Raw genomic sequence first — 26,544 nt, 5'->3', positions numbered from 1 at the left:
GGGGGGGGAGTGGGGGGGGGAGGAAAGTCACCCCCAGCCCACCGCAGCCGAGAGGGAGCAGGAGCTGGTGGGGAAGCAGCCAAGGTCTCCCTTTCCTCTCCTTCCCTCCCATGCCCATTCCATCCTCCGGGACCGGCTCCGCTCACCGCGTCTCCGCCTCGCACCTCCGCTCCGCACCGCTCCCCGCGGCCGGCAGCGCCTTTATAGACCGGCCCTTGGGAAAGACCCCTCTTGGGCAAAGGGAGGTGACATCGGTGCTCCATCCCGGCCCCCTCGACTCCATGCCGGCCCCCGAGCCCTTCCCGATCCCCCTCTGCTGCTGCACCGGCTCCGCCTTCGCGTCCCGGCTCCCTCCCTCACCCGAGTGCTGCTTTCGCTCTCGTTTCTGCATTCGCCTCTAAAAGTGAAGCTTTCAGAGCAATGAAGTTCGTTCAGCTGTGTGCAAGAAGGAGACGAGTGGGATTCGCATTTATTTTTCAAAGCTGTTTTACAGGGGTTTGGTGAAGAATTGTTTTGGTGAGGAATTGTTTTCTGGCAAGGGGAAAGGCAGGGAAATTCCCCCTGCGAACGTTCTGTTCCCCAGCTGTAAACGCCAAGTAACTCCCCAGTCGCAGCAGTCACCTCTCGCTGTGAGGACACAGTTTACCCCGTCAAAGGCAGCCCCGAGGGGCCGATTCTGGCTGTGCTTGCGGGGAGTGGGACCGGCGCTGTGGGAAGCATCCCTCGGGCTCTGCCCGGAGCCTTCATCCCCTCCCGCACCCTCCGAGGGCACTGAGCCTGCCAAAACAGCCCCGATCGCCAGGGCTTGGGCACTGCACTGCTAAAGCCGGCCCCGAGCTCCAGCCCTCTCCTTTCCGGAGCACCGAGGATGACACCAACCCCAGCTGTAACACACAGGCACAACATCCAGCAGCTGAGGAGGCTTAAATCCCTTACAGGTGACAGTTCTGTAAGTCTTGGACCCCAAGGATTGAAATGAAAACTGAACTCAGCCTTGCAGGTCCAGCCTTGGCAGAGTGTGTGTGTTCCAGTGCCAGACACGGGACTCCTGCACTTTGTCCTGCTCTGCCTCACCAGATTCCCTCTGAACAGGCACTGGTGAATAGTCAAAACCAGAGCAAGGGCTCAAAAAGCAAGTGCAAGTCTCTGCCAGGATGAGGGAACCACAGTGAGGATCTGAGAGGATGTGGAGGTTTTTCTCCTCAGGAGTCAGCAGCCAGCTCTTGCAGATCACTACAGAGAATTAACAATTCTGCATCTGCCTTCTGTCTCTTCCCTCCAGCTCTCAGCTGCTGGGGCTGCTGATGGAGAATCTCATGGACTTTATTCTGAACACTCTTAAAGATCAGACCTACAAAAGCTAAACACACCATCCATCAAGAAAATCAAACCCAGTTCTCCACTACCCAGAAGGAGAAGGAAACACCAATGGTCAGGAGGAATCCAAAGCTCCTTCCAGTAAGGTCACTTAGTAAGTTTCCACCCATTTTGGTTAAAGAAAATCCTCTGGCTCCAGCAGGAGCCAAGAGGGGTCAGTACTACGGCAGGGCCTGGGCTGTGTTTATTTGCACTTTACACAGAAGAGGTGATGGGCTGATTTTCACAGGCCACTCTAAAGTGGTTTTCCATATACTGCTTGTTTATCTTTTTTCCTCTGTAGCTGTCCAAAGTAATCCTGATGATTTGTAACACATTTTGACATAATCCCTGAGCAAAGGACTGCCAGGATTTTGCTTCGTCAGTGTGCATCAGCTCAGTAATTAATCAGCTAATCTCCCACCCCTGCCCTGGCACTGAGGCGCAGCCCCTTTACATTTTTTGGGTGAAACTCACCACTGGACCAGACCCAGGAGAAAGCCCTGCTCTGGGCTCACCCAGCTGGAGAGTTTCAGTGGGATCCCTCTGCCTGAGGTTTCACCATCCAGGAGCCGCAGAGCATTTCCTTCTCCACAGGCAGAAACACAATTTCAGTTTTCCATCCCTGGATTTCACATGGAGCCCACGAGGTGTATGAAACAATAGCAGGTGGTTACATCCTGAAAGGCACCTGCTGGCAGCCCCTGTGTCCCAGCCATGCCCCTGCTGGGATGGACACAGCGTGCTGGGAAACTCCTGTCCGCAGCACTGCGATGCCTCACCAACAATTATTTTTGTTGTGAATTTGATAATGACAAAAATGTGTCAGATGGATGCTCCTAGAGAGTGAAACACCACGTTAATGGGACAGAAGGGGCTTCCCCAGACTACAAAGAGTCTGGTGGAATAATGACCTTTGATTAATCTTAATTAACAGAAAAGTCTGTTCTTTTGTTGGTCCCACAAACCTCCCAGAATGGGTTTATGGGTCACTGCCTGATTACCAGAAAGCAACAACACCAGTCACTACTGATTCTGACCAGAGGTAAAACAAGAAAGGAATTCAGCATCATATTACCATGGCTATGACTTCACTTCCCCATACAGGGCATAGTTTCACTCTCCAGGGTGTACAGCAGCACCACCTTCCGAAACCACTCTTGCAAAATAAGGTTTCTTATTATATTCATAGAAAATTCTGTAAAGCAAAGAAATCCCTCTCTTCCCATCAGTAATCACTTTGCCAGTCAAAGACAGGGCTCATCTCTTTCCTGATTAAACATTTTGCTTTGCTTGCTGTTTTCAGTCTCTTCTGTGAGTCCTTTCAGGTTTTTTCTGGGGGGGAAAAAAACCAGCAGGAAAGGTTTGTTCAATGACACACCACTAAAATTTCAGACAATGTTCCAGGTCTAGTCATAGCACTGCAAGGCAGGGGCAATCAAAAAATTAGTATTACTTCCTTCATGATCTGTAAGCCATGCGTCATTTGCTTCTGAAAATCAGCAAGGAGTGTCCAGGATGGGCTTTTGTCCCCCCAAGCATTCAGTAATTTGCATCAGTTCCTCTAAGCACCTAAAGCAATACAGATTTTTCTGAAACAGTCTTTTCATTTTCTGTTCTTTATAATTAATTAACCGTCCCTGTCTTTCCTTATTGTAAATTCAACAAGTTTCCAGATGACAGAACAGTCCTGACTGCTGGGGACCCTCTTCTTCAAGGTATCACAGGATCACAGAATGGTTTGGTTGAGAGGGACCCAAAGCTCATCCAGTTCTCCCATCTCCAGCAGCCGCTAGCATCCATCCACCCTGCCCCAGCCACCGACAGCAGGGATCGATTCCCAGATCCACTGCAGTGCAATTCCCACTGCAGCAGAAATCAGCACCAGAGCCACCCCAAACCAAACCTATCTGCACTGGCAGATCTGCTGCTGGGACACTTCAGAGCTTGTCTGGGTGGGTTCAGCCAGTGAAGGGCAGTGACTAAACCTCTTCAGCAAGATGATCCCTCTGCTGAAGAGTAAGAGATGAAGAGGAGTTCCCTGGACAAAGGGATAGAAAGTCCTGGATGAAGGGATAGAAAGTCCTGGATGAAGGGATAGAAAGTACCCTCAGCAAGTTTTCCCCTCAGTACAAGACAGACAAGGAGCTACAGGAGGGGATCCAGCAGAGGCCACAGAGATGATGAAGGGCCTGGAGCATCTCTGATGAGGAGACACTGCGGGAGCTGAGGCTGGTTCGTCCAGAGAAGGCTGAGAGGGGATCTCATCAATGCACATAAATGTCTCCAAGGGGTTTCAGACTCTTTTTGTAGTGTTCAGCAACAGGACAAGGAGCAACAGCCATAAACAAAAACTCAAGATGTTTCACCACAGCATGGGGAAGAGTTTTCAATGGAAACTCTGGAACAGCTGCCCAGGGAGGGTGTGGAGTCTCCTTCTCTGGACATTCCAAGGCCACCTGGGAGCATTCCCATGTTCCCTGCCCCAGGTGACCCTGCCTTAGCAGGGGGGTTGGACTGGGTGATCTCCAGAGGTCTCTTCCAACCCCAACCATTCTGGGAATCTCTTGAAGGCACCGAGATCTCCTTGGCCTTGTTTCTCTGCCCTGTCTCAGAACAGAGCATCCCCAAGTTGGAAGAGTTTTCAGACTAAAACTCCAGGAAAAAAGCACAGCTTTAAAACTGATCTGGCTGAGGGGGAAAAACAGCATCATCGTATTTATCCCAGCCAACCCCTTTCCAAGCATGTGGGGCGATTCAACCCCACAAATCTTTTCAAGTATTTCCTTCTGTCTTGCTGGATGTGACAGCATTTTAGCAGCCCACAGCAGATCATTTCCATCAGCAAAACCGAGCAGAGCTGTGGTGTCACCGCCCCTGAAGACACTCATGGCTGTGCTGTGGCTTCCCTCCAGTGGCACGAGCAGTCAGCTGCAGCTGTCCTGGGAGACCTCTTCAGGAGATGAGACACTGAACTACTCACCAAAAAATGACATTTTATTGTTCACTGCTTCCAGCCTCACTCCAAATATTTTTTATGTTAATTTTTACAACAAACCTGCATTTACATAACATTTTCCTGTCATTTCCCCCACTTATATTTGAAATGTCCAGGACTATATCTGCTTGATTTATTCTTGTTTTGCTGCACTGGAGATGTGGCTAGAAGGTAATATTCATCCACAAACTTAAACATGACACAATATATGATAGTCCAGAACTACCTCAATTCCTGTCTAAGGCTTTGTTATTTTAATTGTTGATGAAGTACAAAAGTTCCCATTTCTCTGTCAGCAACTCTTAGATTTGAAGTGACACTGGGTTTGAGTTCTACATCCAGAAGAAACAGGAAACTTTAAAATGCAGCTCATTTTTCAATTTTATTAAGAATAAAAGTTTATTAAAATAAAATTTTGAAATTCCATTGAAATGAAAAATCAGCCACAGGGCACAAACTTTCCACTTGCTCCTACCAGGGCCATTAGGACTCAATAGCCAATATTTTTTTATCTGTTTATTTTTTTCTTTTTATTTTTTTCTTATTAAAATCAAATAAAATGTAGACAAAATGGTGTTATAGTCTAATTTACAGCAGCTACAGAAGATATAAAATAGATACAATTTTTTATATTAACCACTTATACCCACTACTCACAGAGAGTGGAAGTATTAAGGAATTTATTTTTAACCCATCAAACTTGATTAAAGGTTTCAAATAATTTAGTTCCTTCTTCTTCTGGGAAAAATAATCAGATAACACAGGCACATGGAAATACCAGCACTAAGTGAAGCCCCCTTAGAAGCATGTTGGAATCAGGCTTTGGGGTGCACAGCAGATGAGAGGGAGCTTCTGCTCACCCCCCACCAGTGAAATTTGCCTGTAAAAAATCATCATTTCGGCATCTTCTGCTCTTGGAGACAGTGGCTGCTGCCAAACCCCAAAGAGGGAATGTGAATCACCTCTTCCAGGAACACCAGTGGGGTAGGGATGGGTAGTCTGGCCTCCTTAGCCAGCTCAGTTCCATTGTAGGATAATTCCTGGGGTTCTTCCATGATCTGGTATTACCTGCAGGACTCACAAATGACAGCTGCCTCCAGGATATAAAACTTCAGCCTAAGAGTGGCCACAGGAGAATTCAGAGGATAAAATAAGTAAAAAACTAAACCTTCTTAGTTCTAACAGAGGGCAATATTCTGTTTTGTCTCCTGCAGTGAGACTTTTCAGACTTGATCACCTTTGTCAGCACAATCTGTGCTGGTGCTCAGCTCATAATCCAGAGACAAGGATCACAGGGATTCAAAGGAACCTCCATCCTGCTCCTGCTCAGCAAGAGCCAGAGCACAGCCACTGCCTTCTGCTTCCTGCAGTGCCCTTTCTGCGTGTGGGATCAGGACCAGAAGAAAACTTGGATTAATCGCTTCCTCTTCACATCACTGCAGCACTTGGGGCATTTCCTCACCTGTAGAAATCAATGAAAAAAACACAGGGAGAATGTATTTATTGTAGAGGAAATGCCATAAAGAGAGGGAGTTTTCATGTGGGCAAATAGGGACAGGATAAGGGGCAATGGTTTTAAACTGAAATAGGGAAGAGTTAAATTAAATTTTAGGAAGAAATTCTTTAGTCAGAGAGTGCTGAGAGGTCCTGGCACAGATTGCCCAGAGAAGCTGTGGCTGCCCCAGCCCTGGAGGTGTTCAAGGCCAGGCTGGATGGGGCTTGGAGCAACCTGGGATAGTGGAAGGTGTCCCTGTTCATGGCAGGGGGTGGAACTGGATGAGCTCCAACGTCCCTTCCAACCCAAACCAGTCTGTGAAATCTCTGATATTAAACATCTCTACCACACTTTGTCCAGTGTGAACTACAAGCCACAGCAGCCATGTCCCTGAGCCAGTATTTGCTGTTTGCAATCTCACTGTTACCTCACAGCCCATTATTTCTTTGGTGCAATAAGAAGGAGAGGAGGCTTTGTGGCACCATGCAAAGTGGCACCAGATTTTACAGCACCTGGCCCAGCTATGACACATCTGGAGGACTGAAATACAGGAATGAGGAGATGCAGAGCTGCAAGAGGAAGTACAGCTGCACTTGTGAGTAAAATCCTGTCAAGTGGCTGATGAGTTCCCTGAATTCCTGCTTCCTCTTGCACAGATGACAAGGAAATGTCTCCGAGCATACCCGGACATGGATGACACACGTGGGGTTTTGTAGGGAAACCAAGTACATTTAAATATAGCATCCCACATCTTTCTTGTTACCAGCACAAGACATGAAAGCACTTGAGGCACCATTTCTTCACTCAGGTTTCAGTTTGCTGCTTCATTAATCATCAATTTTAAAGTCATTTGACTTGCAGATGATTCCCAACTGTTCTTCTCATAGCTTGCAAATTACTGGTAAAACTGAACTGCACTGTTTATTTCAAATTTTTTTATTTATTTTTTAATAATCTTTGGGAGAAGATTGCCAGCTCAGGAGACCTAAAAAGATGGTCAGCTACATCAGTGGCACTGCACAGCGTCCCCTGCAATGTGGGAGTTCATCATTAGAATCACAGACTGGTTTGGGCTGGAAGGGACATTAAAACTCATCTTGTTCCAAACCCCTGCCACAGGCAGGGACACCTTCCACCACCCCAGGCTGCTCAAAGCCCTGTCCAACCTGGCCTTGGACACTCTCAGGCAGCCACAGCTTCTCTGGGCACCCTGTGCCAGGGCCTCCCCACCCTCACAGGGAAGAATTCCTTCCCAATATCCCATCTAACTTCTGGCAGTGGGGAGCCATTGCAAGAAAAGATGCAGACTGCAAAGTAGGCTCAGGCAGTAGGACTTTGATATCAGACATTAACTGAAGTATCATAAACAGAAGGAGAGAGGAAAATTCACTTTATCTCCCAACAGCCAGTGCTTTGCCAAAGGCAATTTTAACTTTAAAATTTAATTATGAAATCTTCAACTATTTGCCCATATTACAGATAGTCCAAGTGAGAATAACTTAGTCTTCCTGGAAGACCTGCATGAATAAACAATGCATTTAAACACTGGGAAGCAGCAACAGAACCTCTGGAGAGAAAACCACACCCCAAAGCAGCATATTCTGATCCAGTCTCTGCAAGGCTTCCCCTAACACACTGAATCACCCAACATGCTCCAGCACAAATCCCCTAATCCCCCTCTACCTGCAGGGAATTCTGTCTGCTCTGCTCCTCCAAAAGCTTCTACAAGCTTCCAAAATTATTCACCACCTCTCCCCACCACTCTTTTGCTAAAATAACAAATAGAACAAGATTTTGATTTGCAAACTCCTCGCTGTGAGTGACACTCTGAGTCACTTCCTTGGTGGGACAATATGCACCAAAGGGCTTTTGAGCTGAAAAAACAGTGAGTAAATTATTAGGAAAGAAAAACAGGAGTTTTAAATGCAGCCCTGTCAGAGGTGACAAAGCCCAACCCCATCTGATGAGAGTTCAGAGCTCGGACATGGTTGCTCATTTCCTGCTGGTGCAGCTGCCCCTATGGCAAACACATGGACAGGGCTGACAGTCCAACCTCCCCAGGCATGAGTGGGAACAGGGATGGATGTGGTGGGACACGGCTTCTCTGGGGTTGGTTTCAGAGAAACACAGGATAATCTTCCTGTTTGTAATCCTGTGCTTCCCTCCCAGCTGCATGACCAGCACAGCTCTGCCTCATCACTGGAGAAGCCTCTCTGCATCAGCCCAAGTCATATCCTCAACTACAAGGGGATAGGGGAAGTGTGGACAATGGGAGGAATTTCTCTATGGAAAAGGTAGTAAAGCACTGGAACAGGCTGCCCAGGGAAGTGGTGGAGTCACCAACCCTGGGAGTGCTCAAAAAACATGTGGCTGTGGCACCTCAGTGGTGCTGCTGGGTTGATGGTCTGTAAGGTGTCTCCCAACACTAATGATTCTATGAGTCTGTATTGTTTTCTTTAACCAAGCAACACCTGAATCACATCATGAGCCACTTAACACTCCTGTACAGCAAGAACATTAATCACTACACAGGTATGTCTGGCATAAGTAAGATTATTCAGGTAAGTAAAAAATATAGAAATCATTAGAAATCAAATGACTCATTTCCTCAAACATGGTTTGCATGGTTTTAAATAGAAGAGAAAGAACACTTCCAAGTGGAAGAGACAGTGATCCTATATAATCCAAGTGCATAGCATTGTAATATTAAAGAGCATTAGGGCCTCTCTAGGAAGCCTCTTCCAGTGTTTGACCACTCTCTTGGTATAGAAATGTCTCCTAATATCCAGTCTGAACCTCACTGATAAAAGCTTTGGACAGCTCCCATGAATCCTGACATTAAATCCAGGGAGAAGAGCTCAGCCCCTCCCTGTGTCCCCTCCTCAGGAAGCTGCAAAGATCCACTAGCTCACCCCTCAGGCTCCTTTCTCTGGACCAGACAAACCCAGAGTCCTCAGCCACCCCTCCCAGCAGCATCCAGCCCTTCCCCTCCTCTGGACACTCTTAAGTACCTGAACCTGAAACACAATCTAGTCTGGCAGGTCAGACTATTTTAATCTCTGGTCTGAAAAATGTGCAATTAGGTAAAGGTTTAATAAAAAATTAATAAAAAAATTAGGCTGACCAAGTTCATTATCTATGAGCTATGAAAACACACATTAACTTGAGGATTAAGAAGAAACCCAGACCATAAAATGACCAATTTCAAGACAAAAACCAGAACAGGGCAGTACAATTGCTCAATATACAACATCTCTAATTTTGTGGATTCTTCAACTGATGAAATAACAAGTTTCATCTTACTGGTAAAAGGAGAGAATTTTTCCCCCTTTGTAAGGTCAGTATTTATTGGCTGAGATAACATAACCATACTGTGGAATGCTGAAATTCTTGCCTAACCAAAAAAAAAACTCCCCAGGGACCTCATTCAGTCCTTAATCAACTCAAGTCTCAAATGGCAAAGATTATGAACACATGCTTGTAAAATTCTTGTTGTGACTTTGCTGGAGCCCTTTCTGCAGTGGAGGATGCTGCCTGTCTGATTTTTATCCCCTTTACACTTCAGCACAAAAATTACATATTCCACAGGTAATTTGACTGTCCCATCTGCAGCAAACATGAGATGCCTTTCTTTGACTTTCTTATGTATGTTCTTTATAATCCAGTGTTTTTGACATTTTTAAAGAAATACAACAGAACAGACTGAGAAGGAAGTTTAGTTGAACAGCTATTCTGAATTCCAGGAGATGTGTCTGAGACATCAGTCTGGACATTATGGAATGAATCAGAGGACACTATTGGGTTAATCATAGGGCTGAAGCAGCTCTGCTCTGGAGCCAGGCTGGAAGGAGCTTTGGACAAGGGCCTGGAGTGACAGGACAAGGGGGAACAGCCTTAATGGAGAGCAGATATGGGATATTGGAAAGTTCTTCCCTGTGAAGATGGTGAGGCTCTGGCACAGGTTCTCCAGAGAAGCTGTGGCTGCCCCTGGATCCCTGGAAGTGTCCAAGGCCAGGCTGGACAGGGCTTGGAGCAGTCTGGGATAGTGGAAGGTGTCCCTGCCCATGGCAGGGGGTTGGAATGAGATGAGCTCTAAGGTCCCTTTCAACCCAAACCACCCTGATCCTATCCTTATTCTACATTCCTCTTGGACCAACTTTGTCTTGGCTATTATATTTTGTTTGGATGTCTGTCCAATGTTTTCTATGCTTAGCTGACAATTCAGTGTCTTCTTCCTGAGAAAAAGATCTTTCCCTTGGAACTTGGAATAACCCACTATTTTGTACCTGCTTACAGATTGACAAGCTGAAGAAGTTTCTTTTCCTTCTGTACTGTTTTGGGATATTCCTGAGCTCCATTGATCAGCAGCCTTCTCATCACATATCAGTGTTTAGAAATCCCTCAACTCTTGCATTATTCTGGTTTTGAAAGTCTTTTAACACCTGGCTGCTGAATCAAATGTTGGGTATGATGCTCCTAAATACAGGCACCCTGGGACCAGCTACATCCTCTTACCTGAAGAATTTCAGCCACTAATTTACTCAGCTGGGAAAACCAACAGACAGGATGACAGAGGAGATCTTTGAGCAGGAACTCAGAATCACAGATTCACAGAATCATTTGGTTGGGAAAGACCCTAAAGGTCACAGAGTCTAATGGTTGACCCAGCAGTGCCAAGTCCACCTCTCAACTATGCCCTTAAGTGCCACATCTACACATCATAAATCCATCCAGGAATGGTGACTCAACCACTTCCCTGGGCAGCCTGTTCTTTGTTTGACTTGTTCTTGTGACAGAGCTTTACAGTAGGATTTTGATGGGGAAAATTATGAAACTGAGAAAGCAAAAAAAATTAAAATACAGATTAAAATATTGAAAAAACAACACGGTTTTTCAAGTTGACACCACAGCTTGTTGCTTATGTAGTTTTAGACCAGAAAACACGTGGAGGCAGCTCAGAAAGATACAAAGGTGTAAAATCCCAGCTTAGGGCAGAGATCTGCCTCCAGTCATATTGCAAACCATGGGAAACAATGGATCAAGTGGTAAATCTTCCATTGGCATTTGGGCGTTCTTTTTGGAAACACAAGAATTTTGATTCCAGGCTTGTTCACATCATTCTCCTGAAATTCCCCAGCAGTTTTGGAAAAAAAACCAAACCAATAAACAGGAGAACCTTTAAGAACTGCATCCAGCACGTTTTGCAGCAAGTGAAGTCACATAATGGGCATTTAAAAGGCACATCATCCTCGGATTTGCAGTTAGAGCAGTGGAATCTTCCTAGAACAGAGGGGAGGGTATGGAGAGGGGAAGAGAGAAAGAGAGGGAGGAAATGACTAAATTCCTCCAATCACCTGTGAAATTCTCATGTATCCACACTTCCAGTGCAGTCCAGAAAACAATGAGAATGAGTGTAATGAACTACCTCAACAGTGTCCTGCCACATTATTTCTTTCAAGTCACCTCACAGTCTCTTGGTGCTTCAGATTCCAGTAGGAACTCGGGTTACATCCTTCCTTTACAAGGAAGTCATCAAGAAAAAAATCCCTAAAGTTCTCAGGAAACTACTACAGCATTGTGATGAAGACAATGCAGCACTTTGAGAGCACATGCACATGAGGTACAGAAAGTACAGATTCTACTCAGCAAACCACACCAACCACACTGCACTTGAGCAAATACAGGCAGGAACCAGCAGTTTCAGACACCATCAGTCTCAGTCTCATTTCTGTAATTTATCTTTATTCCCAAGTATTAGAAAATTACATCCCAAACCTCCCCTGTACCTACCATGCTCTGGTTCCATCTCTAGGGGAAAGATGGGCACAACTCCAGAGTCTGTGGGTGCTCTCACATTATTGGTTTCTTTGGATGCTTCAGTCCTTGGCAACTCAAGTTCACTTTTCTGGCTAAAGCAGAAGGAGGAAATCTTACTCTGAATTTTTTCTGGTGCCCTACTCTTAGAAGGGGCTGTGCCTGGGGAGAAAAATAGAAAACCAGTGTATAAACCTGTACCATGCAGAACAAACACAGACTCTGCAAAACACAGCCAACAGTAAATTCACTCAGTTGTCATTGTATAAGGTGAAAGACTAATTTAAAGAGATAGGTTTTATGCCATACTGCTTGGCAACAGATGCTTTTGGTAGATACTAACACATTATTATTACTGAAAGAGACCCTTCATATTGAAATAGTTCTACAGAAATTCTTCCTACAGAATGGGTCTTGATCCACTCCTGCTCCCATCCCATGTAAAAATTCTGCCTTCACCCTTAATGCACTTCACCATTCAGTTTAAACATGGCAGAACTAGAACTAATTTCTTCCTTACTTCCTTGTACTTCCCCATCTCATGTTACCTTTTATCTTACTCCTGTTTGTGTTTTTTTTTAACCTAATGTAAAGATAACCAATGGCTTTGATTCTCCTTGACAGGCCTCAGGCAGGGAGGCCCTAGCCCAGGGGAGGGACTTTTCACAGGGGTGGGGAGTGATAGAACAAGGGCAAATGGCCTTAAACTAAAGGAGAGCAGGTTTAGATTAGAGATTAGGGAGAAATTCTCCCCTGTGAGGGTGGTGAGGCCCTGGCACAGGTTTCCCAGGGAAGCTGTGGCTGGCCCATCCCTGGAAGTGTCCAAGGCCAGGGTGAACAGGGCTTGGAGCAACCTGGGATGGTGGAAAGTGTCCCTGCCCATGGCAGGGGATGGAACTGGATGAGCTTTAATGTCTCTTCCAGCTCAAACCAGTCTGTGATTCTAAGACTGTTGAGTCCCACTCATCATAATAATAAATAAGATTCTAAACTTCTGACAACTGTTCATTCCCTACCTTCTACGTGGCTGATTCCTTTTGTGCATCTCTCCAAGCTCTGGGCTTTCCCCTCACTTTGCTCCAACTGTTGCAGATGCTTCTCTCCATCACCACAGACCATTCCAGTCAAATCCTTACACAGCTCTCTGAACTGCTCTTTGTGGTGAGGACGCACGAACATGTAAAACCCTGGCCAAAAGAAAATACAGTCAAATGCCCAGGAAAATCAATGACTGACCATGGAAGACTCCTTGCTTTGGAGGGGAGAAATTCTTTGGAAGCTGAATAGTATCAGTCAGATTCCTCAGAGTACCCTCAGCTTCACTAAAGTCAGCTTTTGTGACTTTTATAATTATGGGGTTTTCCTTGCCAGAAGGCAGATGAGTATTTAGTACTGAAAATACTCTCCATTTATCTTGAAATTCTTCTACTCTCTGCAGCTGAGACTGAACACCTGCCCCAGCACTTCACCTGATGAGTGATCTGAAAACATCAGGTATACACACAGGATCCAGAGAGACTCTCAGGAAGGAAATTTCTCGTTACTGTTTGGTCACCAAGGATTCACAGCACACACACACAACTGAAAAAACCCAATTATGACTTACTGCCAAGCACAGACAATTCTACCACGAAGTCCTCTGAGGTCAAAACATTTGCTGAGTAGAGACAGTGACTGTGAAAGAGTGCTCAGTGGGAGGTTATGACTTACAGTGTCACTCAGCTCATTTTCCTCCCATTTTTCACTTTGCCAAGACTAATCTAACCAGTTAACACAACAGAAAAAGGGTATTGTCTCACAATTTGCAGACTATGGTATCTATTCAAGGCCAGTGGAATATTTACTGTTATCTGCTGAAGATAACAAACTAAATTTCACCAGCATTTCCCAGCACACGCCGAATGCGTAATTTCCAGCAGAGGAGTTACCCCAGAGACATGGGAGAAGGTGGAACTGAGAAGTCACATCACACAAGATACCACCATTGAGGCAATCAGGATCAGCATATAATGCCTCTTCTTCCTCTTTTAAACAATGAAGTCCAATTTCAAATTTTAAAAACCTGTAGCTCCCTAAATCCTTCCATTGTTATACCCACGAAAAGAAAATAAAGCAAAACAAACCACTTCTGAGAAAATAAATGATGACACAGTTCCAGAAATATTTTCAGCTGAAGCTCTGAAGAAGAATAGTAAATCAAAAGCCTGACTGCTTATCCTGAAACCTGGAAGTGATCTAAGAACTTAGCACCAGTATAGCAATCATTGGTCATGGGAATAAAATTGGGTTAGTTCAATCGTCAGCACTGCCCTTTCTAAAGAGCAGTTGTAGTAATTGAGGAGAAAAAACAGTCATGGAAGCATCTGACTGAAGTTAGCTGGGGTGAAGGTTAGGACTGGAGTTACTGAGCTCTTGTGTAATGTTTTTAATGGATAATTTCTACCTGAACAGAGATAATATTTTATAACTTGACATTTTTTGCTCTCTCAATGTCATTCATTGAACACATTATTCCTGCCACTCCATTGATCTGGGCAGCTAAACCAAAAGGTGAGACCTCACATAAGATCACAGCACCCACAATTTCCTTTCAAATAAACAAGGGTGATTTTTAAAAAAAAAAACACCCTTACTTTCTAGGAGATGAAAGTCCTGTGGCCTCTCTGTGGTGAGGGCTGCTATCACCGACACCATCGCATCGTAATTATCCGTCTTCTTGTAAGCCACCAGAGCCTCGTAGAACTGGCTGTAGCTGCTTTTGTCCAAAGCCCTCTGCACATCACTGAGATAGGCAGCCCTGAGGGCCTGGTGATGCTCTCTCCTGCAGCCTGGAGCCTTTTCAGCCTCTTTCCTTGGAGCTGTACTGGCATTCTGCCCTGAGAGAGACAGAATTGTGTGAGCAGGGCTTGAGGAACAGAGACAAAGAGGTCACTCCATCATATCCATTTCTCATGCCATTTGAAGGGAATTCATGAACCACTTTGAAGTGGTGAAGCCAACCCCACTGCCCAGCCATGCACCTCCCTGTGGCATGGCCAGACCTGCTCCTGGAAACAGCAACGGAGCAAAATTATTCTTTTAGCATCTTCTGCAGTTCCTGGGTCATTTTAAATGGAGAAGTGTGTCAGAAGGTCACTAGGGAATGAGGAAAAGGGGCATGGAGGTCAGGAGTAAATCAGGTTTTGTGATCCACTGAAGGAGTAAAAACATCTTAAACAGATGAGTTAACCAACTCTGCTGGCCTGAAATGGGCAATTTTAAAGTGCAGATTTCTCACCCCTTAACAATAAGGGCAGGCACGGGGTGGGGTAGGTTTTTCCCAACAGGAAAACAATGTCCAAAAATACCATTTAACTCGAAACAACACTCAAAAGAGCACAAGAGCAATGTAGGAGGTCTGCAAAAGGTAGGAGCAGCTTGGAACAGCCTCCTAAATGCCAAGTGAACTTTATTTACAATACAATTCTCTGATTTCTGGTATGTTTTAGAGAAAAAGGTTCTGGTTTGCATATCACAGGCACGTAAATATGGGCGAAGGATATGGTAAGAAACTGATTTAAATTAACCTGCCATATCTTTTGGTATCTGGATCTTTATAAATCCTTTATTGTATGATAAAGATAATTAGGTTTTGAAACATAGGCTTCATTCAATTTGCTGGAAGGGAGAAAACTTGAGTGTGAATTTTATAACCAGTATTTATTGCATATCCTAGAGCTTTCTAATATTTTCACAGAAGTATTCTCTTCTTAAGGAGTGAGGCACAGAAATAACACATCCATTTACTCCTATTATTTTCTCAATTACTTTTAGTGGAAACAACTTTCTGTGAAGCCATTCTAATGGTTTCAGGACAAGATAATCACTAAAGATTCTGCTTTGTTCAACTATTCTCAAAATACAAAAGAAAACGGGAAAACAAATCAAAAGAAACAATATGGCTTCACACATGAAAAGCATTTAAAGCCTTCCAGGAAACTGGCTTGTTTTTTTTAAATAAAGGATTAGTATCTGACTATTCTTTGTCCTCTAAAGAAAGATTTCTAAGCTGCCCAATGATCCTACTCATTTCCTTGTGAGAAACACAAAAAATTCCCAGCTGTTCTCTGGAAAACCCATAATTAAATAATAAATGAGCCCATGAGTTTGAAGATAAATACTGAACAAAGTAAGATTAGAGGGATGCACACAGAGATTACGTTTACTATTCTTTGTTTCTGCAGAAAAAAAAGGCTGTCCACAGAGGGAGTGTACACATTAGATCAAGAACAAAATGAAAGTTTCTTCACACCTGAATTCACACTGACGTAATCTTAACTCACACTCCTTAACTGGCTCCCTTTCATAGACTCTGGACAAACAGGAAGCCCAGCAGACCTGTGCTCAAACACTCACTTTTCCCAGCTCAGTCTCTAGAATAAATGTCTGGCTTCAGCTGGTTTCTTCCACATCCACCTTGATTTAATTTATTGACTTTTGTGTTTCGTTTTGCACAATCCTTGCTGAAGATTCTGAATTACCATCCCTCCCATCTACAGAGTGAGCCACTGTGCTAGGTGAGCATAAAGAACATTGGTTTGGCCCAGGAGAACTTCCAGTCAGTGATGAAATAAAACAGTAGACTGGGTTTTTACTGAACATGGAGGGTACCTGCACTGTTCAGTCCTGTTGCCAAGTGGGATCCTCCTTGGTTCAGGTGGAGCCCAGGGTTCAGCTGAGCACACGAGGCCTTGGAGAATGTACTTTTCTGCTGGCTCTGCTTTTCTTCTGTTAAATGAAACCAGTCCATTAACAGTGAATTTAGGGAAAAATGAGCATGGATAAAGCATTTCAAAGTATGCCATCCTATGCTGAAAACACCTGAGCAACCCAGGGAAGCTGTGGCCACCCCATCCCTGGAAGTGTCCAAGGCCAGGTTGGACATGGCTTGGAGCAGCCTGGGACAATGGAAGGTGTCCCTGCCCATGGCAGGGGGTTGGAACTGGATGAGTTTTAAGGTCCCTTTCAACCCAAACCAGTCTGAGATTCCACACAGATTTATTTCTCTGATGATGAGCTAACATCCCACTTTTTCAGAACTTTACTGCTCCAGGATTTCACAGATTTCACAAGTTCTGTGAGAACACAATCACCCTCTATTCACAATTCTGGTGGCATTATGTGGGCAGCAAAGAAGACACACATAAGGTTGTTTAATTCCCCAAACTAAATATTTTAAGCAGATCAGTAAAATCCTCTTTCAAAACAAAATGACATCATTATTAACTCTGCAGTCACCATTGCTCAGGCATCTGCACAGCTCAAGGAAAGGCAAGAGGAGAGCAGAGACTTAGCTCAGTGTTGTTTAAATTGAATTTCCTTGCATTGCTACACATCAGACACATCCTGCTCTATGACTGGGTGAACAAGAACATTTGTCCTTCAAATGATACAACTGAACCAAGCTCCTCACCCCCTCTCCTGGCCAGGACCTCCCTCTCCTCCCGAGGGAGGCTGTGCTCAGGTTTGTAGCCACAGCCCACTCCAGTCAGATTGCAGCACGCTTCATCAAACTGCTTTTTATGCTGGGGTCGAACAAACTGGTAAAAATCTTGCATCAGAGAGATGGAAAATGGGGGAAAAAAAGAAAGAAAAAAAAAATCAATCCACAGCAGGCCATAAATGCTACCAAAACCTATAGCAGCAGGATTTCAAGGTTAGATAAAAAGGTGCAACTAAATAAATCTAAATTTAAAATCTAATTTAAGTTTAGATCTAATTTAAATCTAAATTTTTTAATCTAATATTTATATAATAAGCACACTTACAAATGACACAAAGGGCAGCTATCATGAAAACATTGAGCATATTATCACTAGTGGGTAAAAACTCATCTTTTTCACTGTAAATATAAAGTAATTCAGTGAAACAGGCCTTGAGGTGTCCCATAAACCATGAGATCCAAGTAACTGCTAGGCTGATACTTTAAATAACTGATAAACTGTAAACTTTACACCTCATGTTACTTACCACAAAATGTTGGCCAACCAGAACCCTAAACATCAAACCAACTTTAGGTTACAGTTGCCTGACAGTTTTCAAAACTAGATTTAGACCTTGATTTGATGATCAAATATTTTCTTATTTATGTAGATCACAGCAAATTGGGAAACCAAGTGATTGAGCTTCCCATTCTTTAACCTTAGAATTTCCCTGAAACAATTTAGAAGATGCATAACTACACATTTATTATTTCAGGTGATGAAAAAGTCACAGAAAAATCAGTCCATTTGTTCCAAAGCTGAGAGGGAAATGAAAAATTACTCAGAAAATACTGTTAAACTAGAAGAAGTCTTGGTGGAAATTCAGTTCCTGTCGGTACAGTTGTGAAAAGGCAATAAAACAACCAAACTAATGCAGTAACTATCCATATTTGCCCAGACTCTTTGTTTTATACTCAATTATTTTAACAGAAAACTTCTCTGTATATTCTATTTCTTTACTACTTTAGCACTGAACCCTTATAAAGGCATCTCTCCAAATCACACAACCACATTCTAGATCTGCTAAATTACCAGGAATAGGTCACTGTACTTTTAGACAAAGTTTAAAATAACAGAAACTTCCATGGAATATGGTTTTCTTCAAGTCAAGATGTGACCTAACACATAATTAGATTTATGAGATTCTTTGTTTTCTGGGGATATAAAGTAATGAATCATCCTAATCGAGCTTCATATCTAAAACACTTCTGAAGTACCCAAGCCTGTTTAAAAGACAAAAGTCACTTTACAAATACACTAAATATACAAATCCTTGAATGTACCTCGCAGCAAGACGTGCTTTTTTTCATCCTCTACGAAGAGGGAGCTCATTTGGGACAGCATGGTGTGGAAGTCATCTGTCTTCTTGTACTGCTGCAGAGCCTTGGAGAAGAGCTCGTAGTTCTGCTGGCTCAGGGTGTCCTTCACCGTGGCGATGTAAAACGTCGCCCGCGCCTTCTTGGGCTCCAGCTGCTCCGCTCTCTGCTCCTGCTGCAAGGCAGGAAAGGCTCCTCAGTAAAAAGCAGCACTTGAGGAGTTACTTTTTTGAGTTCCTGGAGTTATTTGCAGGTGGAAGCAATATGTTTACGATTCCTATGGCACACAGGATAATGAAGGCAATCATAGAATCGCTGAGGTTGGGAAAGGCCTCTAAGGTCATGCTGTCCAATGGCCCACCCAGCAGCACCACCGTGATCACCACTAAACCACAAATGTTTTCACCTAACAGACTGTAGTTAAGGCACTCACCCATGTAATCCACACATTATTCAGCTTCCCCCCTGACAAAACAGACAGCTTCAGGAAAAATTCTTAGAGAAGGCAGCCAAGTATCATTGCACAATTCTATTCTTAGGAGAAGGTTAATAAAATGACATTTATTCCAAAGCTGGGGGTTGAGCTGACTCATCGTGACGTCAGATAGCAACAAACTGCAAACACAACCTTCTGCGTGAACCTGTTCTCTTCCTTCTCTCGGATACTATCGGCTTCAGCATCAGTTTTGTTTGCCAGGTGCTTGGCAGAGTGACAGACAGGGAACATCCAATTAGGACAGCACCTTGGACAACTACTGGCACTCACATCACCCAGGGAATTCTCCTGAATTTATTGTGACTTAAGCAATTAGCTGTGTTATGAGTTAACTGGGTTTGGAGACAGGGCAAAACAATAATGCACAGCTGTAGAGCTAACACACAACATGACCCACCTCAGGGAAGTAGGATGTGATCCCTTACCCCAAACTGGTCACTTCAACCATTTGAGGCTCTACCAGAGCAGCTGGATTTGCTGATCATTGTAGGTCCCTGCCAAGCAAACTATCCCATTTTAAATGAAAAGAATGGGACCACCCCAGTCAAATTATTCACAAAGCAAACAGTGTCAGAAAACAATTCTTTTTCACCTACCACCCCTACTTGGACCTGTGTTTGATTTGTTCTGGGATGTCTGGATTTAGGAAAGAGCATGACAAATAGATTTCAGATGTGCACTGATGAATATTTACAATTTGGAGCAAAGAACCACACTTGTTCTGGCATCAGTCACCTGTCTGCCTGGAAATTTCCAATTCAAATTAAAGCAATCTACAAAGGGGTGGCACAGACACAAGGAAACACATACTGTATTGCTGACTAGCTTTATTTTCTTCCTTCCTCCTTTCTGCTCATCTGTTAATCTCTTCTCATACTGAAGGGAAAGTGTGGATAGACGATGTGCCTGTGAAGATGAAAAGAAAGTAAGGTACAAAAAGTGCTTCTCAGAGTTATTGCCCATTTAATTTAAGTATTTCTAGCAGTAAAACTTGGTAACCCAGTCTGTGACACCATTCAAGAAAGTGAAACAAGTCAACCTAAATTATTGTGACAGATCCTGGGCACATACCTGTTTCTAGAGTGTAGAAATTTACTGACAACTCACAGAGACCAAACCAGAAGAAATTATATACAAAGTTGGTCCTGAGGGTGCAAATTCCTGACTAAGCAAAGCTGGACTCACAGCAGACTGCTCCAGGGCAGCCTGAGAGTGCACACAGACCTGTGTGTAACTGGTGCTTCACACTCCCCTTCACATTCCTGCCTGCAGCTCCTGTAAGGGAGCTGTAAGGGCATGAAGGTATGTAAGGGAATGAAGAATTGGAATATAAGCAGCAAGTCAAATACTTATGATACATGCAGTAAGTCAGAAAAATGATCAAAACCATCTTCTTAGTCCTGTGCTATGTAAAGGCAGCACCTTGAAAAGCATGATTCAGCAGAAATAAAGCTTGCTGGAGTTTTCATGAGGTGTAACTCACAAGGAAATCTGATTATGAGGAACTACTATTATTTAAATGGATTGAGAAATTATTACTTCTACTGTGAATTTTTGATGTGACAAAGCAAATTCTTTCAGAATAAGAACAGCTAAACTTTCGTTATTTAGGGAACAAGAGTACAGATTAACTTTGATAAAAGGAAAAATTATAACACAGACACTATGCTGGATGGTGAAGACAGGAAATGACACCAACCCCATCCTCAGTCCAAATCCAGTGCTCAGTGCTGGACTCAGTGCAAGTTGGCTGTCTGAGAGCCACTGCCTGTCTCAGACTACACTCACCAGACTGCTGGGCCAGGTCACCAATTTGGGAGCAGCACAGGGTGACCTCAGAGCTCTCCACAAGCCTCAGACAAGCAGCAAAACCAAACACACAAACAGGAAGTGGACATGAGCAACTGCCAAGCTGTTGGGTCTATCAGGTTACCAGACTCCAGGAAATGCTGAGCTCTGCCAAAAGCACTGCAGCTGTGTTAGGAATATTCTGTAGCTGAGTTACCAAGTCCCTGGAAATGTGCCAGGCTTTCCAAAGAATAGGTTTTGGTGTCTGTCATGGCCACCCAACAGAGCCCATTTCCCACTTGGCTGCACACAAGTTAAATATTTGCTACCCTTTGTACATTCCCTCTGTTTTGTATGTGTTTCCATTCATGTCCTTGGGCCTACCCAGATATTTCCCAGATACTCCTACATTTACACATTTTGCCTCAGGCTTTGTTCCCCTAAAGAAAGTACTTAAGAACACTGCAATAGGCATTGCTTTAGTCCATGGATGGGTCTGCAAGCCAGCAGTAAAATACTCCAGCAGGTATGGGAGCCAACCCCTCCAACTACTGCAAACAGAGTTTTTGGGAAAGCAAGAACACAGCCCAATCAGTCACTGAAGTATCAAAAATACCAAACCAAGAGGAAAGAAAATTCACAGCACAGAAGCAGCTTTGTTGATCTTAATGTGATAGTGGATTTTTGATTCAGATAAAATATTCCACAAGTCAGCAACATTCTTTCTCTGGGGCAAATCAGAGATTTTCATCTGAAAATGCAATTTATAATCCATAAACCCCTTCCCAATCTTTTTTGAATTCAGTATCTGGTCTCATACCAAGTGCTGACACAGACTCCACCCAGGACAAATTGTGTATTTACAAACCTCTTTTCTCTGAGAGCTCCTTGCTCCTCAGAAAGCGTGGTTAACCTCCAGGAGTCCTGGTTAGCAGCCTTAGAGCACAGAACAAGCACCCAAGGAAAGCCTTTGATTAATTTAATTATGAGAGCTTGCAGTTAGTGGTGCTGATTACAGTGAGCTTTTCTTGAAAGAGGGTTGAGCTGATTCTCTTGATGCCAAAACCATTTGGCTTCAGAGCCTGCAATTTTTACTTACAAGGAAGTATTTTGCCATTACCTTTTCCTCTCCTGGCAAATCAGTTTCCTCCTCTGCATCCTCACTGCTCTTCTCACTGCGCTCCAAGGCATCCAAGAGCCCAACACATTTTCTTCGGGGTGAGACAAATTCTTGTTCATATTCCACACAGAGGCTGGGTGCTCCATCTCCATTTACTGCCATCACAGCAGAACACAGGAGACAAATTAACACACCACATTCTCTCCTGCATTTTTTTTTTTTTTAATTTAGGGATAGCTCCCCATCTTACAAAGCAATCCATAAATATGTGTTGGTGAATTATACAATCTTCCACCTCTTGCAAAAGTGCATTACTTAATTTAAGAAGAGGACTGCTTTTATACATCACTTCCAAAATTACTCAAGCATTTGTTACCACAACCTGGCAGATTGCTTTCAAACTTTTCCTTAAGTGAGGGTGACATTTGACCCCAAAATGGCTTAGGATCAATGGGAAAAAGTCTCACTGCAGCAGCTGTCTCTGTTCAATTATTTTAGATTTATGGACTTTACCCAGAACTCTGTTCCAGAGTTTTTAGAGATTTTGGTACAAAACATGATTTATTATTTTTAAACAGAGCAACTTCTTTTAATGCCTACAATTCTTACAGTATCAATACCCATTAAGTCACCAAGGTCCCAAATTACATATTCTCACTAATCAGAATCCATGTCTCAAACATAAGAATTTTGCTCAGTAAATAGGGTTAAATTAGTATCAGCTTGATATTTTTGTAAGGCATTACATTAAAATTAATTTCCACTACTTTGTGAAATTACTCCAACAGCCAGTTTCTAAGGAAAGTCACTATTTTGAGAAGAATGGGAATATATTATGATCACTGTGACTACAGAGGAGTTTAATGTTACAGCCTATGCAATGAAAATCTTTATTAAACAGGAAATGCAGCTTCTTCCCTTCACCTCCAGTCACACATTCCAGCCCATCCTTTGAGATGGATCTACCAGTCAAGTGTATGAGAGGTAAATAAACTGGTTCAGCAAAGCTCAGCTGCTCACTCTGCAACTGCACAGAAGATCAAATCAAAGGAAGGAGCAAAAATGCACAGTTGGAAAGTGAGAGGGGGGAAAACAGTGGTGGCCAAAGTGGTGCCTTTTAATCACACTGGCTGTTACCAATAGGCAAGGCTGCATAAAGGTAACAGCTGGCTTAAACATCTCGCCCTCACCCATAACTGATTAGGAACCACAGCTTTAAACAAACTTTACTGTTCTGTTCCAAACCAGCAGGCAGTCTACAGTGCTGAAAGAATATCTGACATGAGAAATGCTTTGGCATTAGCTACCCACAACATTTTAAATATTGTTTTCTTCCCATATCCTTTCTGTTTTCTTAGACAGATGACTGAGTAAGAGTCATCTACACAACAGGATGGAAAGGGGACATATGGAAGCCAGTGCCAGGCAGAAAGAGACTTCCAGTTCTTATTTTCCAAACTATCTGTGATACTCCACAAAGAACTCCTCCTGTTCTGTGGGACACTTTTGCTGGCCCCATCTGCCACTTTTCTCTGCAATTACAACAGTTTTCTCCCATTTTCTAATGCTTAACCATGTCCCTTCTGACCAGACTTTTACACATCTTTGAGCTCTCCTTGCTTTCTCTCTCATTTCAGTTTCTAGGCTCTTGACTCCTCCTGTTTGTGGTTCAGCTTAAAACAAAAAAGTGTATCTGTGAGGACTCAAACATTACCTTTCCTTTTCCTCTTCAAACTTGGAACATGGTCATCCAAGTTTTTAGCTTTTTGCAGGGAGAGGATCTGCTCAGATGAAGTAGATGGTGCTGCACTGCTCTCACTTAGGGAACCAGTATGGCCAGGAGGGCACTGAGGCAGGGGTGGGGGCATCTGCAAGAAGTTTACAAGGTGTTACAATATGCAAAGGCCACTTTTCCACTCCATCTGTGACCAAAAATCTCAACAACAATCAACAATCCAAAGACAGCAATCCAATCTCCTTTTCCTCAAATAACCCTTGGTAGCAAAGCTGTTACACACTCTGGGTTTATGGGCTTTTAAAAAAAAGGATCAAACAGCTCCCAAGTGACACAGCTGAAGTGCAGTAAGCAGGTTTAACTCTAGGTGACCTGCTACCAGAACAAGGATCATGACCTGCTAAAGAACAATCACTTCCTAATGCTATTCCTGCAGGAACAGCTCCTTCTGATAAAGCACATCAGGTTGTGGTTTTGATTAACCATGAAACTCTCACTCATGATCAGAAAAGATCATCAAGTCCTGCAGCATCATCCATCTGTAACTAGTTAGTCTGAACAACTTGTATTTGGCTAAAGCATCTTCCAGAAAGTTGTCCAAGTCTGTACAAGAAATTTTAAATGCTTGTTTTAATCTTAACCTCCATTTTGGGAGCCATTCTGGCTTCCAGCCCATTTCTTGCTATGACTTTCTCCAGTGAATTAGGAAGCCTTTTTACAATATTACATTTTAAATTAAGGAACTATTACAGGCAACATCAGCTTCCTAATGCTAATAGAGAACTTGTTTTAGTAAAGATGATCCAGTAATGAACTGCAATAAGAACTGATAGTTTGTATTACTCTTACTAGTCAGCTACAATTTAAATTTTAGGGTATGATCCTCCCATACATATAACCTCTCCCCGAGACAGAAAACTTCTGGATGCCAATATCTGTTCCAGGATTTGCATACTAGCCAATAAATACAAGTTTATTTAGGAGGAACTGGAAGAGGAAGTTTTTTTTGTGATCTAACCTAATGAGTTACCCATCATAAGAACAACATCCTGTCCCAGATCACTCATGGAGGAAGATGAGGCATATCTCCTTCCAGTAAATCTTCCAGTGTTCAGAAGTGACAAGTGACTCCATGTTGGGCAGGCTTGTGAGGAGCAGAGAGCTGAACTCAGTGATCCTTATGCATCCCCTCCAATTTGAGACCATCTGTGATTCTCTCACATCTCTCACCTAGCTTAGCATTCCCAGTTTCCAACACTATTCAGCAAAGTTGCTGTTTATTTTTGGGGTTCTTTTAAAGACACTCACAATTTCTTGAGCGACACGGAAGAAGAGGGAGACACTTCTGACCGCGTGTCCAAAGTTGTCATAAACGTTCACGTAGGGACGGACCCACGAAGGCAGCTTGCCTCTAACATCACCAGTTGTGAACCTGGGCAGGATGGCAAAACCTGAGAATTATTTGCCAGGTTGGGCTAAATTAATTAAACAAACCCCAGGTCATTCTCCAAAAGGACAAGAGAGGAGCAGCAACACAAATAAAGACATAAGAGTGCAGTAAATATAATGGGGTGATGCCTTCACTCAGGAGAAAAGAGCTTTGCTGATTCCATGTACTATCAATTAAACTCCTGTTGCCTATAATATACATATTATACTAATCAGCATTACAGAAATGGATAATAATGCAGTATAATGTTAATATATGATATGACTATAAATGGCATTGTTTCAGTAATATAATCTGTCCTCATTTCCATTCTTTTTCTCTCTAAACACTGCAGTGCTGCTGACTGCCATCTCAAATGAAAGATGGAGAAAATGCAAGACCATAAGTTTTTGTCACATAACTTCCTGTGACATTACAAACCTGAATTCCAAAAATTGGTTTATTTTCTATTAAAATCATTAACCTCTTTCTGCAGCTCCAAGACCACATAGCTGGGAGCAGAATATAACAATCCGGTTACTTTCACAAAGTAGTACAATATTTATATAACCTGTTATATGAATTAGTTTTATTATTATGAACCACAGCCTTTTCCAAACAGCAACATCAGCACATTTATATTCAAAACACCAATGCCTATGTTGGGATATAAAGCTGTTGACGTTTTTGACGTCCCATCCCTGAAAGTGCTCAAGGCCAGGTTGGATGGGCCTTGGGGCAACCTGGCCTGGTGGAAGGTGTCTCTGCCCTTGGCAGGGGGTTGGAACAAGATGAGCTTTAAGGTTCCATCCAACCCAAAATATTGTGGGGTTCAGGGAGCCAGGGTGTACCTGTGGTCACACAGGAAGATGGCTCCGTAGTCCTGGCGGTGTCTGATGACCCGGCCGATGGCCTGGTTGACAGCTCGGGACGCCTGCTGACTGTACCACTCACGCCCAGACAGATACTGCAAGAGGTAGGAGGAAGAATTAACATTATTTACCAGATAAAATCTGTTCTCTGTGCCATCCGGTCATTATTTTTTTCCTAAAGAAATAAGAAGTACAGAACAGATGTTTGACAGTATCACCCAGATGTAGTGACAAATCTCAAAGAGCTGAGGAAAACCAAACACAGGTGGATTCAAAAGTCACACCTGATTTACAGAACACAGAACACTCAAGTAGTGATGTCCAGCTGGAGAGGCTATTTCCTACAAGATACACTCAGAGCCTTCACAACAGACTCACCATATTCTTTAAGACCTGCAGAACAGACTAAAGTGGATCATTCATTCCTGTGCCTCAAGCAATAGAAAACCAAACCCAAACACCACAAAACACACCCCCAACACTTCCAAAACAGTAATTCCCAAAGCAGCCAGCACAGGCCATTCTTCCTGCCCACACTCTGGATGAAATACATCTCTCAGAATGAGAGATGGATAACAAACATACAAAGATTTTGACTTAAAT

At 43.3% G+C, this 26,544-nt stretch overlaps 2 protein-coding genes and 1 long non-coding RNA gene across 17 annotated transcripts in view; 1 reads left to right on the top strand and 2 right to left on the bottom strand.

Annotated features, from left to right (window-relative positions):
- Nucleotides 1–438, bottom strand: part of TNFRSF6B (TNF receptor superfamily member 6b) — a 7,149-nt gene extending 6,711 nt beyond the window's left edge. Inside the window, exon 1 of one of the 2 annotated variants that reach the window (XM_015647198.3) lies at nt 361–438. The gene's annotated coding sequence lies outside the window, so the exon portion shown is untranslated. Of the gene's footprint in view, nt 1–146; nt 238–360 lie in introns of those variants that run through there. The other variant, XM_015647195.3, reaches the window with a different exon arrangement.
- Nucleotides 439–762: 324 nt separating this feature from the next.
- LOC107213139 lies at nt 763–4,914 on the top strand. The gene is made up of 2 exons (XR_002002386.2): nt 763–1,463; nt 3,026–4,914. It is a non-coding gene; the product is annotated as an uncharacterized LOC107213139 (long non-coding RNA).
- The window catches only part of RTEL1 (regulator of telomere elongation helicase 1), a 44,979-nt gene continuing 23,283 nt past the window's right edge, over nt 4,849–26,544 (bottom strand). For 8 of the 14 annotated variants that reach the window (XM_015647147.2, XM_015647154.2, XM_015647152.3 and 5 more), the window contains 13 exons: nt 25,921–26,036; nt 24,949–25,072; nt 23,620–23,773; nt 21,906–22,060; nt 19,808–19,903; nt 18,469–18,676; nt 17,116–17,253; nt 16,314–16,430; nt 14,297–14,539; nt 12,680–12,850; nt 11,640–11,825; nt 11,026–11,129; nt 4,849–5,816 (listed from right to left, as the gene is read on the bottom strand). In XM_015647147.2, coding sequence (XP_015502633.1) covers nt 5,745–5,816; nt 11,026–11,129; nt 11,640–11,825; nt 12,680–12,850; nt 14,297–14,539; nt 16,314–16,430; nt 17,116–17,253; nt 18,469–18,676; nt 19,808–19,903; nt 21,906–22,060; nt 23,620–23,773; nt 24,949–25,072; nt 25,921–26,036 — 1,884 coding nt within the window. In that variant the 3' untranslated portion in view covers nt 4,849–5,744. The remainder of the gene's footprint in view (nt 5,817–11,025; nt 11,130–11,639; nt 11,826–12,679; nt 12,851–14,296; nt 14,540–16,313; nt 16,431–17,115; nt 17,254–18,468; nt 18,677–19,807; nt 19,904–21,905; nt 22,061–23,619; nt 23,774–24,948; nt 25,073–25,920; nt 26,037–26,544) is intronic. The other 6 variants (XM_015647150.3, XM_033519024.1, XM_015647153.2 and 3 more) reach the window with 6 other exon arrangements.

The sequence above is a fragment of the Parus major genome, chromosome 20 (assembly GCF_001522545.3).
Source record: "Parus major isolate Abel chromosome 20, Parus_major1.1, whole genome shotgun sequence".
Classification (NCBI taxonomy): Eukaryota; Metazoa; Chordata; class Aves; order Passeriformes; family Paridae; genus Parus; species Parus major.
Note: the sequence above shows the minus strand (reverse complement) of the source record. Positions and strands in the feature narration are given on the sequence as shown.